At 33.1% G+C, this 13,785-nt stretch overlaps 1 protein-coding gene across 2 annotated transcripts in view; it reads right to left on the bottom strand.

The window, feature by feature from the left end:
• LOC136027111 (serine protease HTRA2, mitochondrial-like) overlaps positions 1–13,247 on the bottom strand; it is a 47,425-nt gene extending 34,178 nt beyond the window's left edge. For both annotated transcript variants that reach the window (XM_065704054.1, XM_065704055.1), the window contains exon 1: positions 13,153–13,247. In XM_065704054.1, the coding sequence (XP_065560126.1) occupies positions 13,153–13,198 (46 nt within the window). In that variant the 5' untranslated portion in view covers positions 13,199–13,247. The remainder of the gene's footprint in view (positions 1–13,152) is intronic.
• Positions 13,248–13,785: the final 538 nt, after the last annotated feature.

Here is a 13,785-nt window from a genome sequence, read left to right as displayed (position 1 = left end):
TATAGTAGAGGAAGAGGCTAAGGGTATAGATCTCAATCTATTTGTTGCATGAATGCTTGCTAGTTTTTTTAGATTTCAGTCTGTCAAACTCCTTATGAGCCATCTGAATATTTTCAACCATATATTGGTAAAGATTTGCAAACCATTTAAATTTGTTGACCCCTTACTAGCTTTACAAATCCCTCATCAACAAGGATAGGGGTTCAAGTCCTGGTGTTGCTGTTTATTTGGTTCGGAATGGGAGGCCCACTGTAGATAGATTTAAACAGCATAATCATTCCTTATGTCAACCATTTGACACTCCTGGACCGAGATGAAACTGCTCTGGAAAATATATAAACAAGTATAAACACAGGTGACACTATATTTTCCACGGGCAGGCACGTTTGTGATAGAGGAAAATAAATTGTATGGGTGTAATAATGCAAAAGATGAACATAACATTCGTTTAAGAATAGAAAGAAAAACAACGAAAGAATTTATAAGGCTAATCAAGGTAAAAATAAGTTTTATTTGAACAATGCGAAAGAAAGTTTTAGAAAAATTTTAGAAATTGTGCCGTAAATGACTGCACAGACTCAGCAGTAAGAAATGCCATTTTATTTATTTGCTGATAAATAAACTGGATGAATATTTTAGAAGAGAATTTTCTATTGTGAAGAATTTTGGATCTACCACTAAAATTAATGTTTGTCTTTAAATTTGCCTCTCATGCATCTTTGCTAGATAACAGAAAACTATTAATTAGTATGACATATCTGATAGGAGAGAAGGTGGGTTTAAAGAAAAAAAAATAACACGAGGACCCCAGTACACAAAAATGGTCATTTTTCACGAATTTCGTTCTCGTTTTGAAAAGAAAATCCATTGTCGCACGAAGTTCTACTTTTGGACAGATAGAAAACCCTAATCTTAGAAAAAATAGAAGAGGCAACACTGTATTTATCAATAACTAAGAAAAATAATCTGCCAATTGTGCAACTTCTCTTTGAAGATCATGAAGATCTTTCATAGCGTTTCGAACAAAAGTTTATTCTGTTTTGGCACTTTGTGAGAAACAAAGAGAATCTTAATCCTTAAAACTAAGAATTGTTGAAATTACTTGAAATGCCAAATAAGAGAAATTCCTTGAAATGCCAAACTCTAAAGGCGGATAAGACAAATATATCTAAAAGGAGAAAGGTGAATTATAAAATTCTGTTAGCTACCACTTAAAGCCTAAGCGAGGATAATTTTCTTAGAAAGTGAAGCTCGTTATGCAAAGACAGCTAAAACGAGAACTGAATGTAAAGAATCAAAGAACATTATTTTGTGAAGTATTATCATCTTTTTCTGTTTTTAGTAATACTATAACAATTTTAGTTTTATTATATCTTTCAGAAACTACTCTCTATGTCAATTCTTTGTTATGTTTATTATCAATTTTGTAAGTTACATGCTTCCCACCTTAATTCAAATGAACTCTTTTTAGCTAATTTACCTTCTAACTCAAACTAGGATTCAATGTTGGTAGAATCGAAGATAAGACATTATATCTACTATAAAATTTTGTGAACCCTTTTTTACAACCATATTATTGTTACTATTCCTTTTCCAAGCAATTTGGTGTTTAACACCTATAAATACGTGATTAATGTCTTGACAAAAATCCAGATAATCTCGATAATGACTTTAAAACAATATGTCCATTATTTTGTTTTTATGTTTCAAAACATGAACCTAATATATATGCATCTAGATCAACCACTGATATATAAACTAAACTTGTGTTGGATGATAAGGCTGATAATCCATACAACATTTATTGTGTTATATTTTCAGAAAGAACAGAAAACATTGATGTCATTGGTCATAAATTACATGTTAATTTATAAATTATTTCCGATTCAGACAATTTATCTAATAAAATCGATGCTTCATAAATTGAGAAACTTTTAAGAAAAATCAAAATTGAAAATAATTACAATCAAACCGTTATAAAAGAAGACTTGGACCTAAGAACAGAATACGACATTAAAGCAACGAAATGTGTAAAAGCTAAATATGGAAACAAACTCGTAATTACTACTAATTTTAAAGGTTAAGCAGTTGATACCTTTGCACCAAAATGACTTGATTCTACAACATTTGACTTTGAAAACAAATTTTAAAAAATTAGATAAAGGTATGATTTTAAAGATTATTGAAAGAAAAGAGAAAGATAATAACAATTATGTAGATATTGATATCGAACTATTCGCTAAATATTAAATCATATTAAATTATTACATTTTATCAGTAATATAGGACGAATGGAAAATAATTAACTTTTATTTTTTAATTACATTAAAATTCTTATTTCACAAGGCCTGTTTTCATTTTAAAGCTCATGACGGGAAATGGTAAAATTGTTGGAAATTTTCATTTAAAGTCGTAAGAATATAATTGAAAGGGGGTAAATTGGGTTGATTAATGATGCAGTCCAGCTCCAGTATTTCTCATACTACACAACAATATTAGGATTAGTTGAGACAAAGCAAAAATCTGCTTACTTTAATATCTCCCAAAACTGGGGCCAGTTCCCTTTGGAGTTGTTAAAAGTTGGTAAGCGGGGTTTGGGACAACAGACTGCATTTTGAACTGATGTTAGAATTGGAGAGTGATCAGATTGCAGAGGGATCAATTACTATCTGGACTTGATCATAATATGAAGATGGCCAAGTATGACAGCCAATAAAGTATTATGTGAAATATTATACCAGGTTTGGAAATTAAATGGAGTGAAAGTCAAGTAACCAAAATATTGGACAAAATATTCTCTATGCCTCTTCCTGATTTATTACTACAGGCTATTTGTTTCCAGAGTGGACTACGTACATTAAAATCACCAAAAATAAAGGAACCGTTCCCTAAAAGTTCAGATTCCAAAGCATTTTTGATATCATTGTTTTCACATGGCTTATACAATGAGTTTATGACAGGATGATTACCATTAGCTGGGCTAAGTGTCATACATATGACCTCAATTTCATCCCTGTAAAGATTTAATGGTTGAGGGAAACAAGGGATTAAATCATGCACAAAGATAGCAATTCCATCTCTCTTTTATTGGGAGACCTATCTTTCCAGTAGTGCTTGCAACCAGGCATTTTGATTTTCTTGGACTGATGAAGATTGGTCACTTGTAGACAAATAATTCAATAATTATTAGTAGATGCATATAGGATAAGATCATCCAGTTTGTTTGAGTTAAGAGAGACATCATTTCCTTGTAGGATCTGCACCTTAATTGCCATGGGTGGAGTTGACTAGGTGACATGCTCAATGCTTGATAAGAATTGATGATAAGTTCTTTCCTGTCTCTTCAAAGATAGAAGTAGAAAAGTAGTATACAGCAATATCTTTAGTTATAGTAGCTTTAAGGGCTGTGAGCCAATTTGATTGGATGTTTCAGTCAACTGATGCAACATATTCAATTACATTTGATGAAGCCCATTCTTCAAAATATATACAGGAGTTTGGCAAGGTTGTGCTGTTGCGCCCGAACTGTTCAACGTCATCATAGACCACGTCATTGCAAAGATGACCTCAAGACTTGGATTGGACTTAAATTTGGCAATCGCATCTTCTCGGATGCTGACTTTGCCAACGACCTGGAGCTCATAGCAGAATGCATGGACCAATTGGTTGGAGCACTTCACATTCTACAAGAATAAGCTGCAAAAGTAGGTCTACAGGTCAACTGGGACAGAACCAAGGTTATGGTTGTTGATCCATCCTCTAGCATTGCCAACCCTCCAATGGCCCTGGACCAAAATACTACTATGACCTTGGTCCAGCAGTTACGTACTTGGGCTCTGCCATTGCTGCTGATGGCTCGCTTCTCCCTGAACTACAAGCAAGAATAGCCAAGGCATCTGCTGCCAAAGGGAGGATAAATTATCATCTATGGCGGAAACCAAGCATTAGTCAAAAAACAAGGCTGCAAATTTTCAACACCCTGGTTGGGTCTGTCATTCTTTATGGAACAGAAACCTGACCGGCCACAATCACAGTTCTTAAGACCGTAGACGTGTTCCAGACACAAAACCTTAGGAAGATAGAAGGCCTGAGATGATTCAACTTTGTCAGCAATTAGAAGTTACTACAGAGAACACAGCAGACACTGTTTTCCATCCAAATTCCAGACCAAACTCTACAATGGTACGGTTATTTCCTTAGATTCCCATCACACCTACCTGCGAAAATCATGCTGGGCTTTAACCCCACAGAATCCAGCTAGAAAAGACCCAACGGAGGACCAAAACACTGATGATCCAATAGTCTCTTAAAATACTTGAAGCTGGCAAACATTGATGTCCACAACACACCAGCACTAGCCGCTTATTGCCCCAGTTGGAGGAGGCTGACATCACTCTCTATGCTGAGCCATGCCCGACAGGAGACATAAGTCAAAGTAAGTCATGAGGACCATCTCTATCTTGTATAGTGTTTGCTTGAGTAGATTTATTAGGTGAGGCTGCCACTCATTCAGCCCATGATTTTTTCTTACCAAACCTAGGATTTTGGAGGGTTGGGCTTGTTTTCATTACATTGGGGTGCTCATTAGCCTGCTGAGGGGTAGATATCTCAATTGGAGACAACTGAGCCTGATTTTGGCTATTTTGGGGAGTGTATAGCAAAGGATTGTGTAAAAGGTTTGAGATTGCTTCATTAGTCTCATTAATTCCTTAGAAATGATGGTCCTTTGGAAAGCTAAGCAAGCTCCATTGTAGCTATAGGAAAAAGGACATTTTCTTGATGGGCTATCCTTAAAACTTCGGCCCATTAGATATATTTAGGACATAAGTTACAATTTGTAGACTGATGATCATCTTCACAATTGGTGCATTTAGGAGCTGTAGTACCTTTGATTTCACTAAAAAAAAGGGTAATTACCAAGACAATTTGGCCAGACTGTGTCAGAGGAGCAGTAAAGGCTCCTCTGTGTCAGAGGAACCAAGCTTAAACATTTTGAGCATTGAATAGACTTTTCTTGGTATGTTTTATAAGTTGTAGGTTGACCAAAAATGAACAATGAGCCAGACTGCATACTCCCTGGTAAGATACAACAAAATAAATTATAATTAAATACTTGATTTAATGCTGTAGACCAGTGGTTTCCAAAGTTGACTGGGCTCCAGTCCATCTAACAAAAATTTCACTATCATGGGACCCATGCAAGCATGTACTTCTCCCATCACTCTCTCTTTTCCCAAGCCACTAGCCATAATTAGGTTCTACAAGTAAGTTAATTAGGTTCTACAAGAACATTTTCTGGCTCCTACAATCAAAATCTTTATATTTCAATCCTAGTCACATCTTGCTAACTTGACTAGAACAAACATATGGAATCAGTAACAACAACAGAGAGTTGACATGTTTCCAGCTGATCAGTAAGTTCAATCTTGGGATTGTCTGGACCAAGAAAGAAGTAAGGAAATCTCCTAAAGAGCACAAGTGCTGCTGGGATTTTTTTTTTACCAAAATGTTAATGGGAGTATTCACCTTTTTCGTGTTTCCACACATTTCTCTAATATACTCTAATTTTCAAGGGGTTTATCTCCTATCTCCCAGTCCCCACAAATCAGACACAAGAAATGCAATATAATTCATATAATTCTACTAAATTTACGTTGATAATTACATTTGAAAATTTACAAAAATGCTTCACAAATTTAGGAATGATAGAGCCATGTTCTTATAGTTTTTAAAGTTATTTTAAGAATTCTACAGTGCTTCCATCTGAGTAGACCTAACTGTAAACTAGTATCTAGCTGCTGATTGTTTGGTCTTAGCTATACTCTGATCACTTTCCTGAGCAAGTACTTTTTAGAGAGAAATTATATTTCATCCACAAAAAGCATCAGTAAATTTAGCCTTCTTCATATGATTTAGCTAAGAAGAAAGTGAATAAATATCTCAATGCCTTTTTTATGCTCTTTCCAAATATAATTATTACTTCTGAGGGAATTCCATATTGATCTCTTGCTACAGAAACTTATACCTGCAAAACCATAAAGAAGCCATCAACAGAAATGGGCTTAAAAAGTAGTTAAAAACATACAATTTGTTTATAAATTAATTATTCAAAAGTGAAGTATTCCAAAGTTACTTATTTATAATAGCCTAACTCTACAATAACTTGAATTCACAAACACTGTTCTAAAATGTCTAATGTATTCCTGATGTTAGCAGAAAATGCTGCATTTTTTGAGCAACTAACTTTATCTCTAAGTTCTCCAAGGGATTTTATCTCTAAGTTCTCCAAGGGATTCTTCTCAGTTGAGGCATATTGTAACTAACGTTATTTTCCATAATTCTAGTGAAGAAAGACAAATAGTTATTTTTGCACAATTTTTTCAATAGCTATTGTTGTGTTGCAGCAAAGTTTATTGTGCAGAAAAAAAAATCCCTGAAATACAGACCTTAGAACAACTTTTTAAATCCAGATTCCTATTGCATTAGATTAATACATTTTGAATTAATGACCTATGAAATATATTAGCCTAAATTGAAGTAATGGAAAGGATAGCGGAATCACAGGCAAAATGTGTTAACTACAACTATTCTGCATATTATATTTTCTTGACATATTTCCTTCTCAACAGCCCCAATTTTAGGCCTATACCATAGTTTCACTGTTTTCTTTTATTTTGTATATATCTGAGAGGCTTATCAGGACCATCAGATGAAGGATGCAATATCAGAAAAGCAAGTAGGTAGTAATATTTAGAAAGGACACAATTCTAGTTTAGCTAGTTTTTGCTTTCTTGGAAAGGCATTAGGTTAGGAAAATGACACTTTTGGGATTGATCTACAGACTTAAAGGTGTCCTGGGAAGTCACTTTAAAGTACCTACTTCCACTCCTTCTCCCTCCAGAAGGTACAACCTTTGATGGCCCTTAAAAATCTTTGTGTTATAAAAGTGAAACCTTGCAAAATAGATCTTGTGCTGAAATGAAGTATTTGAAAACTGTTTTCAGCTTCACAACTTTGCTCAATCCCAATTTATCTGGCTTTAAAGATCTGCAGATACGTCTTCTAAATTTAGAAGAAAAAAACACTGTTAAGGCTTAAAATTCTACTTAAATGAAAGAAATCCCATTTTTAAGACTAAAACTAGGAGAAAAGAAATGAAAACTGGAAATTAAGGTAAAAAATTTATAAAAACTCTTTACCTGTCAAGTAGGCAAATATCTAAGATCTAGAAATCAGAAGAGGGTTAACATTGAAGCTTGGCAATACCTTCCCTGAGTATGTTTTTGGACCTGAATTAACTACCAAAAGTTTCATTTTTCCTAACCTAAGCCTTTTTCCATGATAGCAAAAAGTAGCTAAACTAGAATTTCAGAGTAGAAAATAAGAAATTCAATGGTAGTCCAAGTGTAGAGCTACTATTTTTACTTTGTTATTGTGCTTCATTTGGATGTAGCTTGCATAAGGGTACAGATGTACGAGCAGTCCAACACACAAAAAGACATGTTAAAAAAAAACGATTCTTACATCATAATCAGTGTTGCAAATTACATCAAGTACTACTTAAGTGCAAAATCAAGGTACTTGAGTTTTACATTAGTACATTCTTCTTGGAGTACATAATACTTAAGTAAAATAAATAGGTACTTGAAGCTCTCAGGTACAGATAAATTCTTAAGTACTTTCAAGTACTCTCCCCAGTACATTCTGCTTCAATGGAATGACCTTTTTTTACAGAAAAGAATTTTTCAAAAAAGAGAATTTCAAGACTCAAAAGTAGTAGGATTTAAGGATTTGGCATAAAATTGTTTGAAAAAAATTTCCTGAAAGAAAATGTTTCTTTGGTAGCATTTACCCAACAATCAAAGGCCTTCAGAAAAAGATGATGAAGCTCAAGCAGTCAGTGAAGTACACTGCTCCATTGGTTAGCACACTACTAGATGGTGTTGAGCAGTGGTTTAGCTTTCGGAGGGGCTCCATCCAAAACTACAAAGACTATGTCCTTGCAACATGCAGTATGCCCATGTTCAAGAACAAAATATTCCCCATGGGCTGAAAAGAAGCAGCTGCAACAATGTTGGTTGAGGAGGCTAAAAAGATGAGAACAAATGATCCTGATGATGATAGGTCCAGCCACTTTTCAGGTGATGGTTTCTACAAATTCTCAGAAGATGAGAGCAATCCATCACAGTCTAACCCTGCAGTTAACAAAGTTAAGACAGAGGTTTTGCAGTTTCTAGGAGAAAAATGAAGGGACTTTTATATTTTTAAGGATTGCCTCATGTGCAGCAAGTTTTTCGAAAGTACAACTGCATATTGCCATCTTCAGCTCCTGTTGAAAGACTTTGTTTCAACTGGAGGATCCATTTTGTCTCCACAAAGAATTTTGCTAGGAGACCCCAGGTTATGGGCTTAGCAGTGCCAAAACCAAATTCCCAGTAGCCTACCAGCATCTCCACTACTAGAAAAATCATTAACCTTGAGCAAGGGAGGCTACACTTCTTTCAATGTTTCTTGACCTAGAACAGTGCAGTTTGGACTAAATGGAAAATGAAGAAAACACCAATTGAAGAATTCCTAGAACTACCTAGAACCCCATAATTAGTTACTTTGGTAGACAGTTGCATGACTTTCCAAGTGGTTACATGTGGCACTGTTACTGTTTAAAACTAACTAACATTCAAAGAAGAAGAGCTCTACTGTCTTTTGTGGTGTTACTTATTTGTTTAAACTGCATAACTCCTTTATTATATGACTTAATTTTATTTCCATTATATGACTAGATATGACTGAGCTAGAAATGATGCTAAAAGAGTTATACTTAAATAGTACTTGAAGTACTACTTAAGTACAAGTTCTGTGCTTAAAACTCAAATACTACTTAAGTACAACTGTGGTCTGTTACTTAATACTTGATGCTTAAGAAGAAAAACTGGAAGTATTTCTTGATACTTAAGCAAAAATTTGAAGTACTTGTCACAACACTGATCACAATACGCACAATAATCCTACTTAATATATTTTGCAGCAGGAGAACCTTTGTCTTCAATTCTTTCCTTGTTTTTCTAAGAAATTCATGAATTTCTTATAACCTATATATTAACTGAGTCAGTGGTGTTGCCAAGGGGAGCAGTTGCTCACCAAATAATTTGGAAAAAAAACTATAATTTATTAGGTAGCTTTAAAAATGGTGCTTGTCTTACATGTCAAATTTATACTTTATTTTGAACCAAAAAATTTTTTTCTAATTAATCCATGATAATTTTTAACATTGGAAAACGAGAAAAATAGCAGTCCGTTACATTTCCTAATATGTTTCACATTAATATTTTTTTAGTAAAAATGTTAGCTTAGTTAATGGCAAAATTTTAAAATGTTCTATGCTTCCTGTTTTGCCACATCTGCCCATGTCAATTTTTCCTCTGATATTTAAGTTTATTATATTCAATTTTAATCAGTTCAAGATTAGATATTCTTGTTTTAAAACTTTCAAAAGTGGAAATGAATACATTCTCTACATCTGCAAAAAGGACAGAAATGGAATCACTGAAGAACAAGAAGATAGATCTCTGAATAATTTCTGAAGTGTAAAAGAAATAATGGAAAAAGAAAATAAGACTAAGCAATTTTTATAATGATATTTGCACTATAACACAACAGGCCAAATAGGTTGCAATTTAGTCATAGAATTCTTTACAGGGGGATCCACTCAAAAGATCAGTTAATTGTTTTAGTTTTTATTTCTAGTACTTAATGTAAACTCTGATTCTCATATTTGTCATTGAAATACCTAATAAGCAATGATGATGTCCTAATCTTGGCATTTTAGACTCACATACTAACATATACATATTGGAATGCCACTTTATACAATACCATGCTGATATCTTGCTAGTTTTGCTTTTCTAAATATTCCTTTTAGCCAGCTCCAAATAAAAAACTGATGTAAATGTGCCATAAATTATTACTGAGACTAGTTGCATTTCCAACAATACCAGGGATACATGTGGGATATTTATATCTGCATCAGCACGCCATATAAAATATCTGCTGAGAATAGAACAAAGTGAATGTAAACAAAATATGCATATTTCTCTCACAATTTAGAAATTTTGTTTGAAGGTATAAGTGGTACCAGCCCATTCTTTTTTCTTATTGTTATCAGTTTTATCACGCAGCACTAGGAGACAGTGCTTTGCTTGTGAAGGGAATTATAGACATGAAATGATATTTGTGTAACCCCCTCCAGAAAAAACATGATTCAGTGTGTAACCCTCTCCAGAAATGTGTCCCCTGATCTACACAGGAAAAACTTTTGAGTAATTTGATAGAATCCATTTTTTTTATACAGAGGGGAAGATAATTTTCAAACTCTAGGAGTGAATTTTCCCTTCCAACTGGTAGTCTCTGGCCATTTTTGATAATTTAAGGTTTCTGCAGAAATAATGCCAATAATTGTTCAGGTTTTCTGGATATTCTTTGTCAAACATTGCCCAATGGATAAGTTAATAATTCTAGCTTTATTTTTTGAATACTTTCAAAATTAGAAAACAGTTGCTATTTAAATGTGAGGAATATCACACAATGTGATGTTTCATAATATGTGGTAATGCTTTGACTTTTCCTGCATCTTTACTTACACAATGATGTTGCTCTGTCAATATTTTTGTTTTGACTTTGGCTCAAAACCAATGCAAAATAATAAATCAATACTATTTATTAATATAAATTAGCAAACCAAAAAACAAATAAATTTATTAAAAAATCATAAATAATATTTAAATAAGTAACATATCAAAAGTTTAGCAAAACAAATAAAACCTTACCAAATCAAAATCTATTCAAAATTACAAGAAATGAATACCACTATACTGGGATTATTTGATTATAGCTTTGTTCAATTAAGAGATTTAGCATCCTTTGCTATGTGCTGGGTCGAGAAACGTGGAGGGAGGATATGTAAAGCAGCATTTGAGGTGAATCTGGGTGGAAAAAAAACTGAGTAATATGATATTCACCTTCTCCTACCCAAATGCCTGTTTATACTATAATACTGTTGTCTGCAGTATATTGTTGCTAACAATTTTAGTTAAAGCCAAGCATCAACACTTATATTTATGACTGTTTACTGTCTATAATGTATTGCATTTTTTTTTTAATTCACCAAATTGTTTGATAAGCAGTTAGTTTTCTTTGCTGTCTGCTTGAACAGCACCAACTTCTATAGCACCCCTTCTTGCCTGCCTTCTCCCCAATAAAAACACTGTAGCTACAACCTTAACTAAACAGATTATAAGATCCACCCCTAACATGCAAATATTTGCTCAGTTTTACCCTAACCTCCATGGTGTGCAAATACATAGGCTACGCTGAATTGTATATATTCAAAGGTGGGGGTAAAGTTCATCAGTGATACATTTTGATTTAAAATGCAATTCTGGGTATAGATTTACTGATAAATTTATAGCAAACAGTATTACTGGCTTTTGTATAAAGTGAATATACCACTCAATGCCTTTTTTTATGCTCTTTACAAATATAATAATTGCTTCTACTGAAAATTCAGATTTAAGCATTTTTGACCTCTTAAAAAATGACCTAATTATGGGGTATAAAAAAGCTTAAAACATTGGACTCAAACTTATCAATTCATTATAGATCCATTTTTTTAATGTTATATTATCCACAAGTACTTATTTTCCATGATTAAATTGGATAAGTGAATTTTATCAATATTATGGCATTCTCTTCTTCCTTGTCACTGAAATTTCAATTAAAGCATGCATTTTCGGTTGTTTTTTTTACAAAATAATACAATATTTGGAATTACAAATCTGTAATAGTTTAGAAGCAAATTTGGGCTATATATTTCCACATCAGGGGGGCAGGGGTAAAGCATAGCATATATTAAATACATAAATTAACCATTGCTGTATTTAATATAGGTAAATTTATAGCAAACAGTATAACTGGTGTTTGTAATAGTTGGCTTTCATATTTTTAACCAAAAATGCATGCTTTTATTTAAAATTTGATGTCAATGTAGAAGAAAATATCATAAGATCAGAAAAATTAATTTATCAAAATTAATTTTGGAAAATCAGTGATTGTGGATTATATATCATTTAAAAAAATGGATTTATAATGAAACAGTAAGTTTGAAATCAATGTAATAAGGTATTTAAGGTTTGAGACCAATTTTCTTAGCCTTTTTTATACCCTATATTTAGGTCCCCTGAAAAAAGGCAATGAGTGGTATATTCACTTTATACAAAAGCAAGTAATATTGTTTGCTATAAATTTACCTATTTACTTCTGGTATTGACAATTATTAAGTATTACACAGAAACTAATTACATGTTTCTTTTCCCAAACCAATTTTGTCCTAGTTTATACTATAGGCCTAGGCCAACATTTATGAATTTTCTATTTATCCAAACAGTTTTAGCAGAAAAACTATCCAACTGCACATTTGATATTTTGGTAAAGTTCTAGTTAATTGATTTCTTGCTATCTTGGAAAGGGTTTAGGTTGGGAAAATGAAACTTTCAGGGATGGGTCTACAGGCTAAAGTATATCCTGGGAAGGTATTTTGAAGTACCCACCTCTACTCCTTCTCTCTTTAAAAGGGCCCTGACCTTTGATGACCTTTAAAAATATGTGTATTGTAAAAGTGAAATTTGCAAAATAGATCTTCTGCTTAATTGAAGTACAACAAAATTGTTTTCAGCTTCATAACTTTGCTCAATTCCATTTGATAAGGTTTTAAAGATATACAAATACATTTCCTAAATTTTGAAGAAAAAAACCTTGATATGGCTCAATATTCTACTCAAATAACAGGAATTGCATTTTTCAGAACTAAAGGCAGAGAAAAAGCATCTAGTAACTGAAAATTAAGGTAAAATGTTGTTTTGTCAAAATTTTAATAGGTGTAGACGTGTCATTTAGACAAATTTAGGGCTCTCTAGAGGGAGAAGGAGTGGAGGTGAGTCCTTTAAAATACCTTCCCTGGACATATTTTAGCTTGTACACTCATCCCTGAAAGTTTCATTTTCCTAACCTAAACCATTTCCAAGATAGTAAAAAGTCAATTAAATAGAATTTCACAGATACTTTTTAGGGGTCAGATATTTTTAAACTTTACTAGCCTACCTGGTTTTGACTTTAAAAATAAGTTAATCCAATCTTTGGGTGTCATGCTTTTATATTTCAAATAAATTTGCCTTTGTGTCAAAAGACGCTTAGAATTGCCAAACATAATGAATACGTGACGTCCGATAGAACAATCACTTTTCAAGGCAGGATCGCTTTATTCGCTATGAAGAATGGCCCTTAGAGGGGGAAGGGGCAGTCATTGCTTCAATATTTTGAAAAATATATTTTTCTATAATATCATTCAAAAATACCCCTTCTAAGTTTCGAAATAATACCTTTTTTGGATTTCAATAATAAGAATTTGAATCCCCCTTCGTTTCGTTCTTACGTTATAGAAATTACAATCCTGTGTCACATTTCCAGCTGAAATAGTCTTACATTAAAAAATCCGAGTTGGTTCTGGTGTAATCGCGAAATTACTCTTCTCGAGCCATTTCAAATGACATTTTCTTCTTGTCCAAGGAAAATAAAATTAAGTAGTCCATAATATTAAATTGATCAGTCATTTGAAAAGAAAAATCGCCTAGGGTGTAAAGGAATTAAGCAAATCATTTTTCTATGCATAGGGCACATTTGGTTAAACTCTTTCATGTGCTTCGATTTGTTCTTAATTTTTCATTGATTTGGATG

Source organism: Artemia franciscana, chromosome 5, assembly GCF_032884065.1.
Source record: "Artemia franciscana chromosome 5, ASM3288406v1, whole genome shotgun sequence".
NCBI lineage: Eukaryota > Metazoa > Arthropoda > Branchiopoda > Anostraca > Artemiidae > Artemia > Artemia franciscana.
Note: the sequence above shows the minus strand (reverse complement) of the source record. Positions and strands in the feature narration are given on the sequence as shown.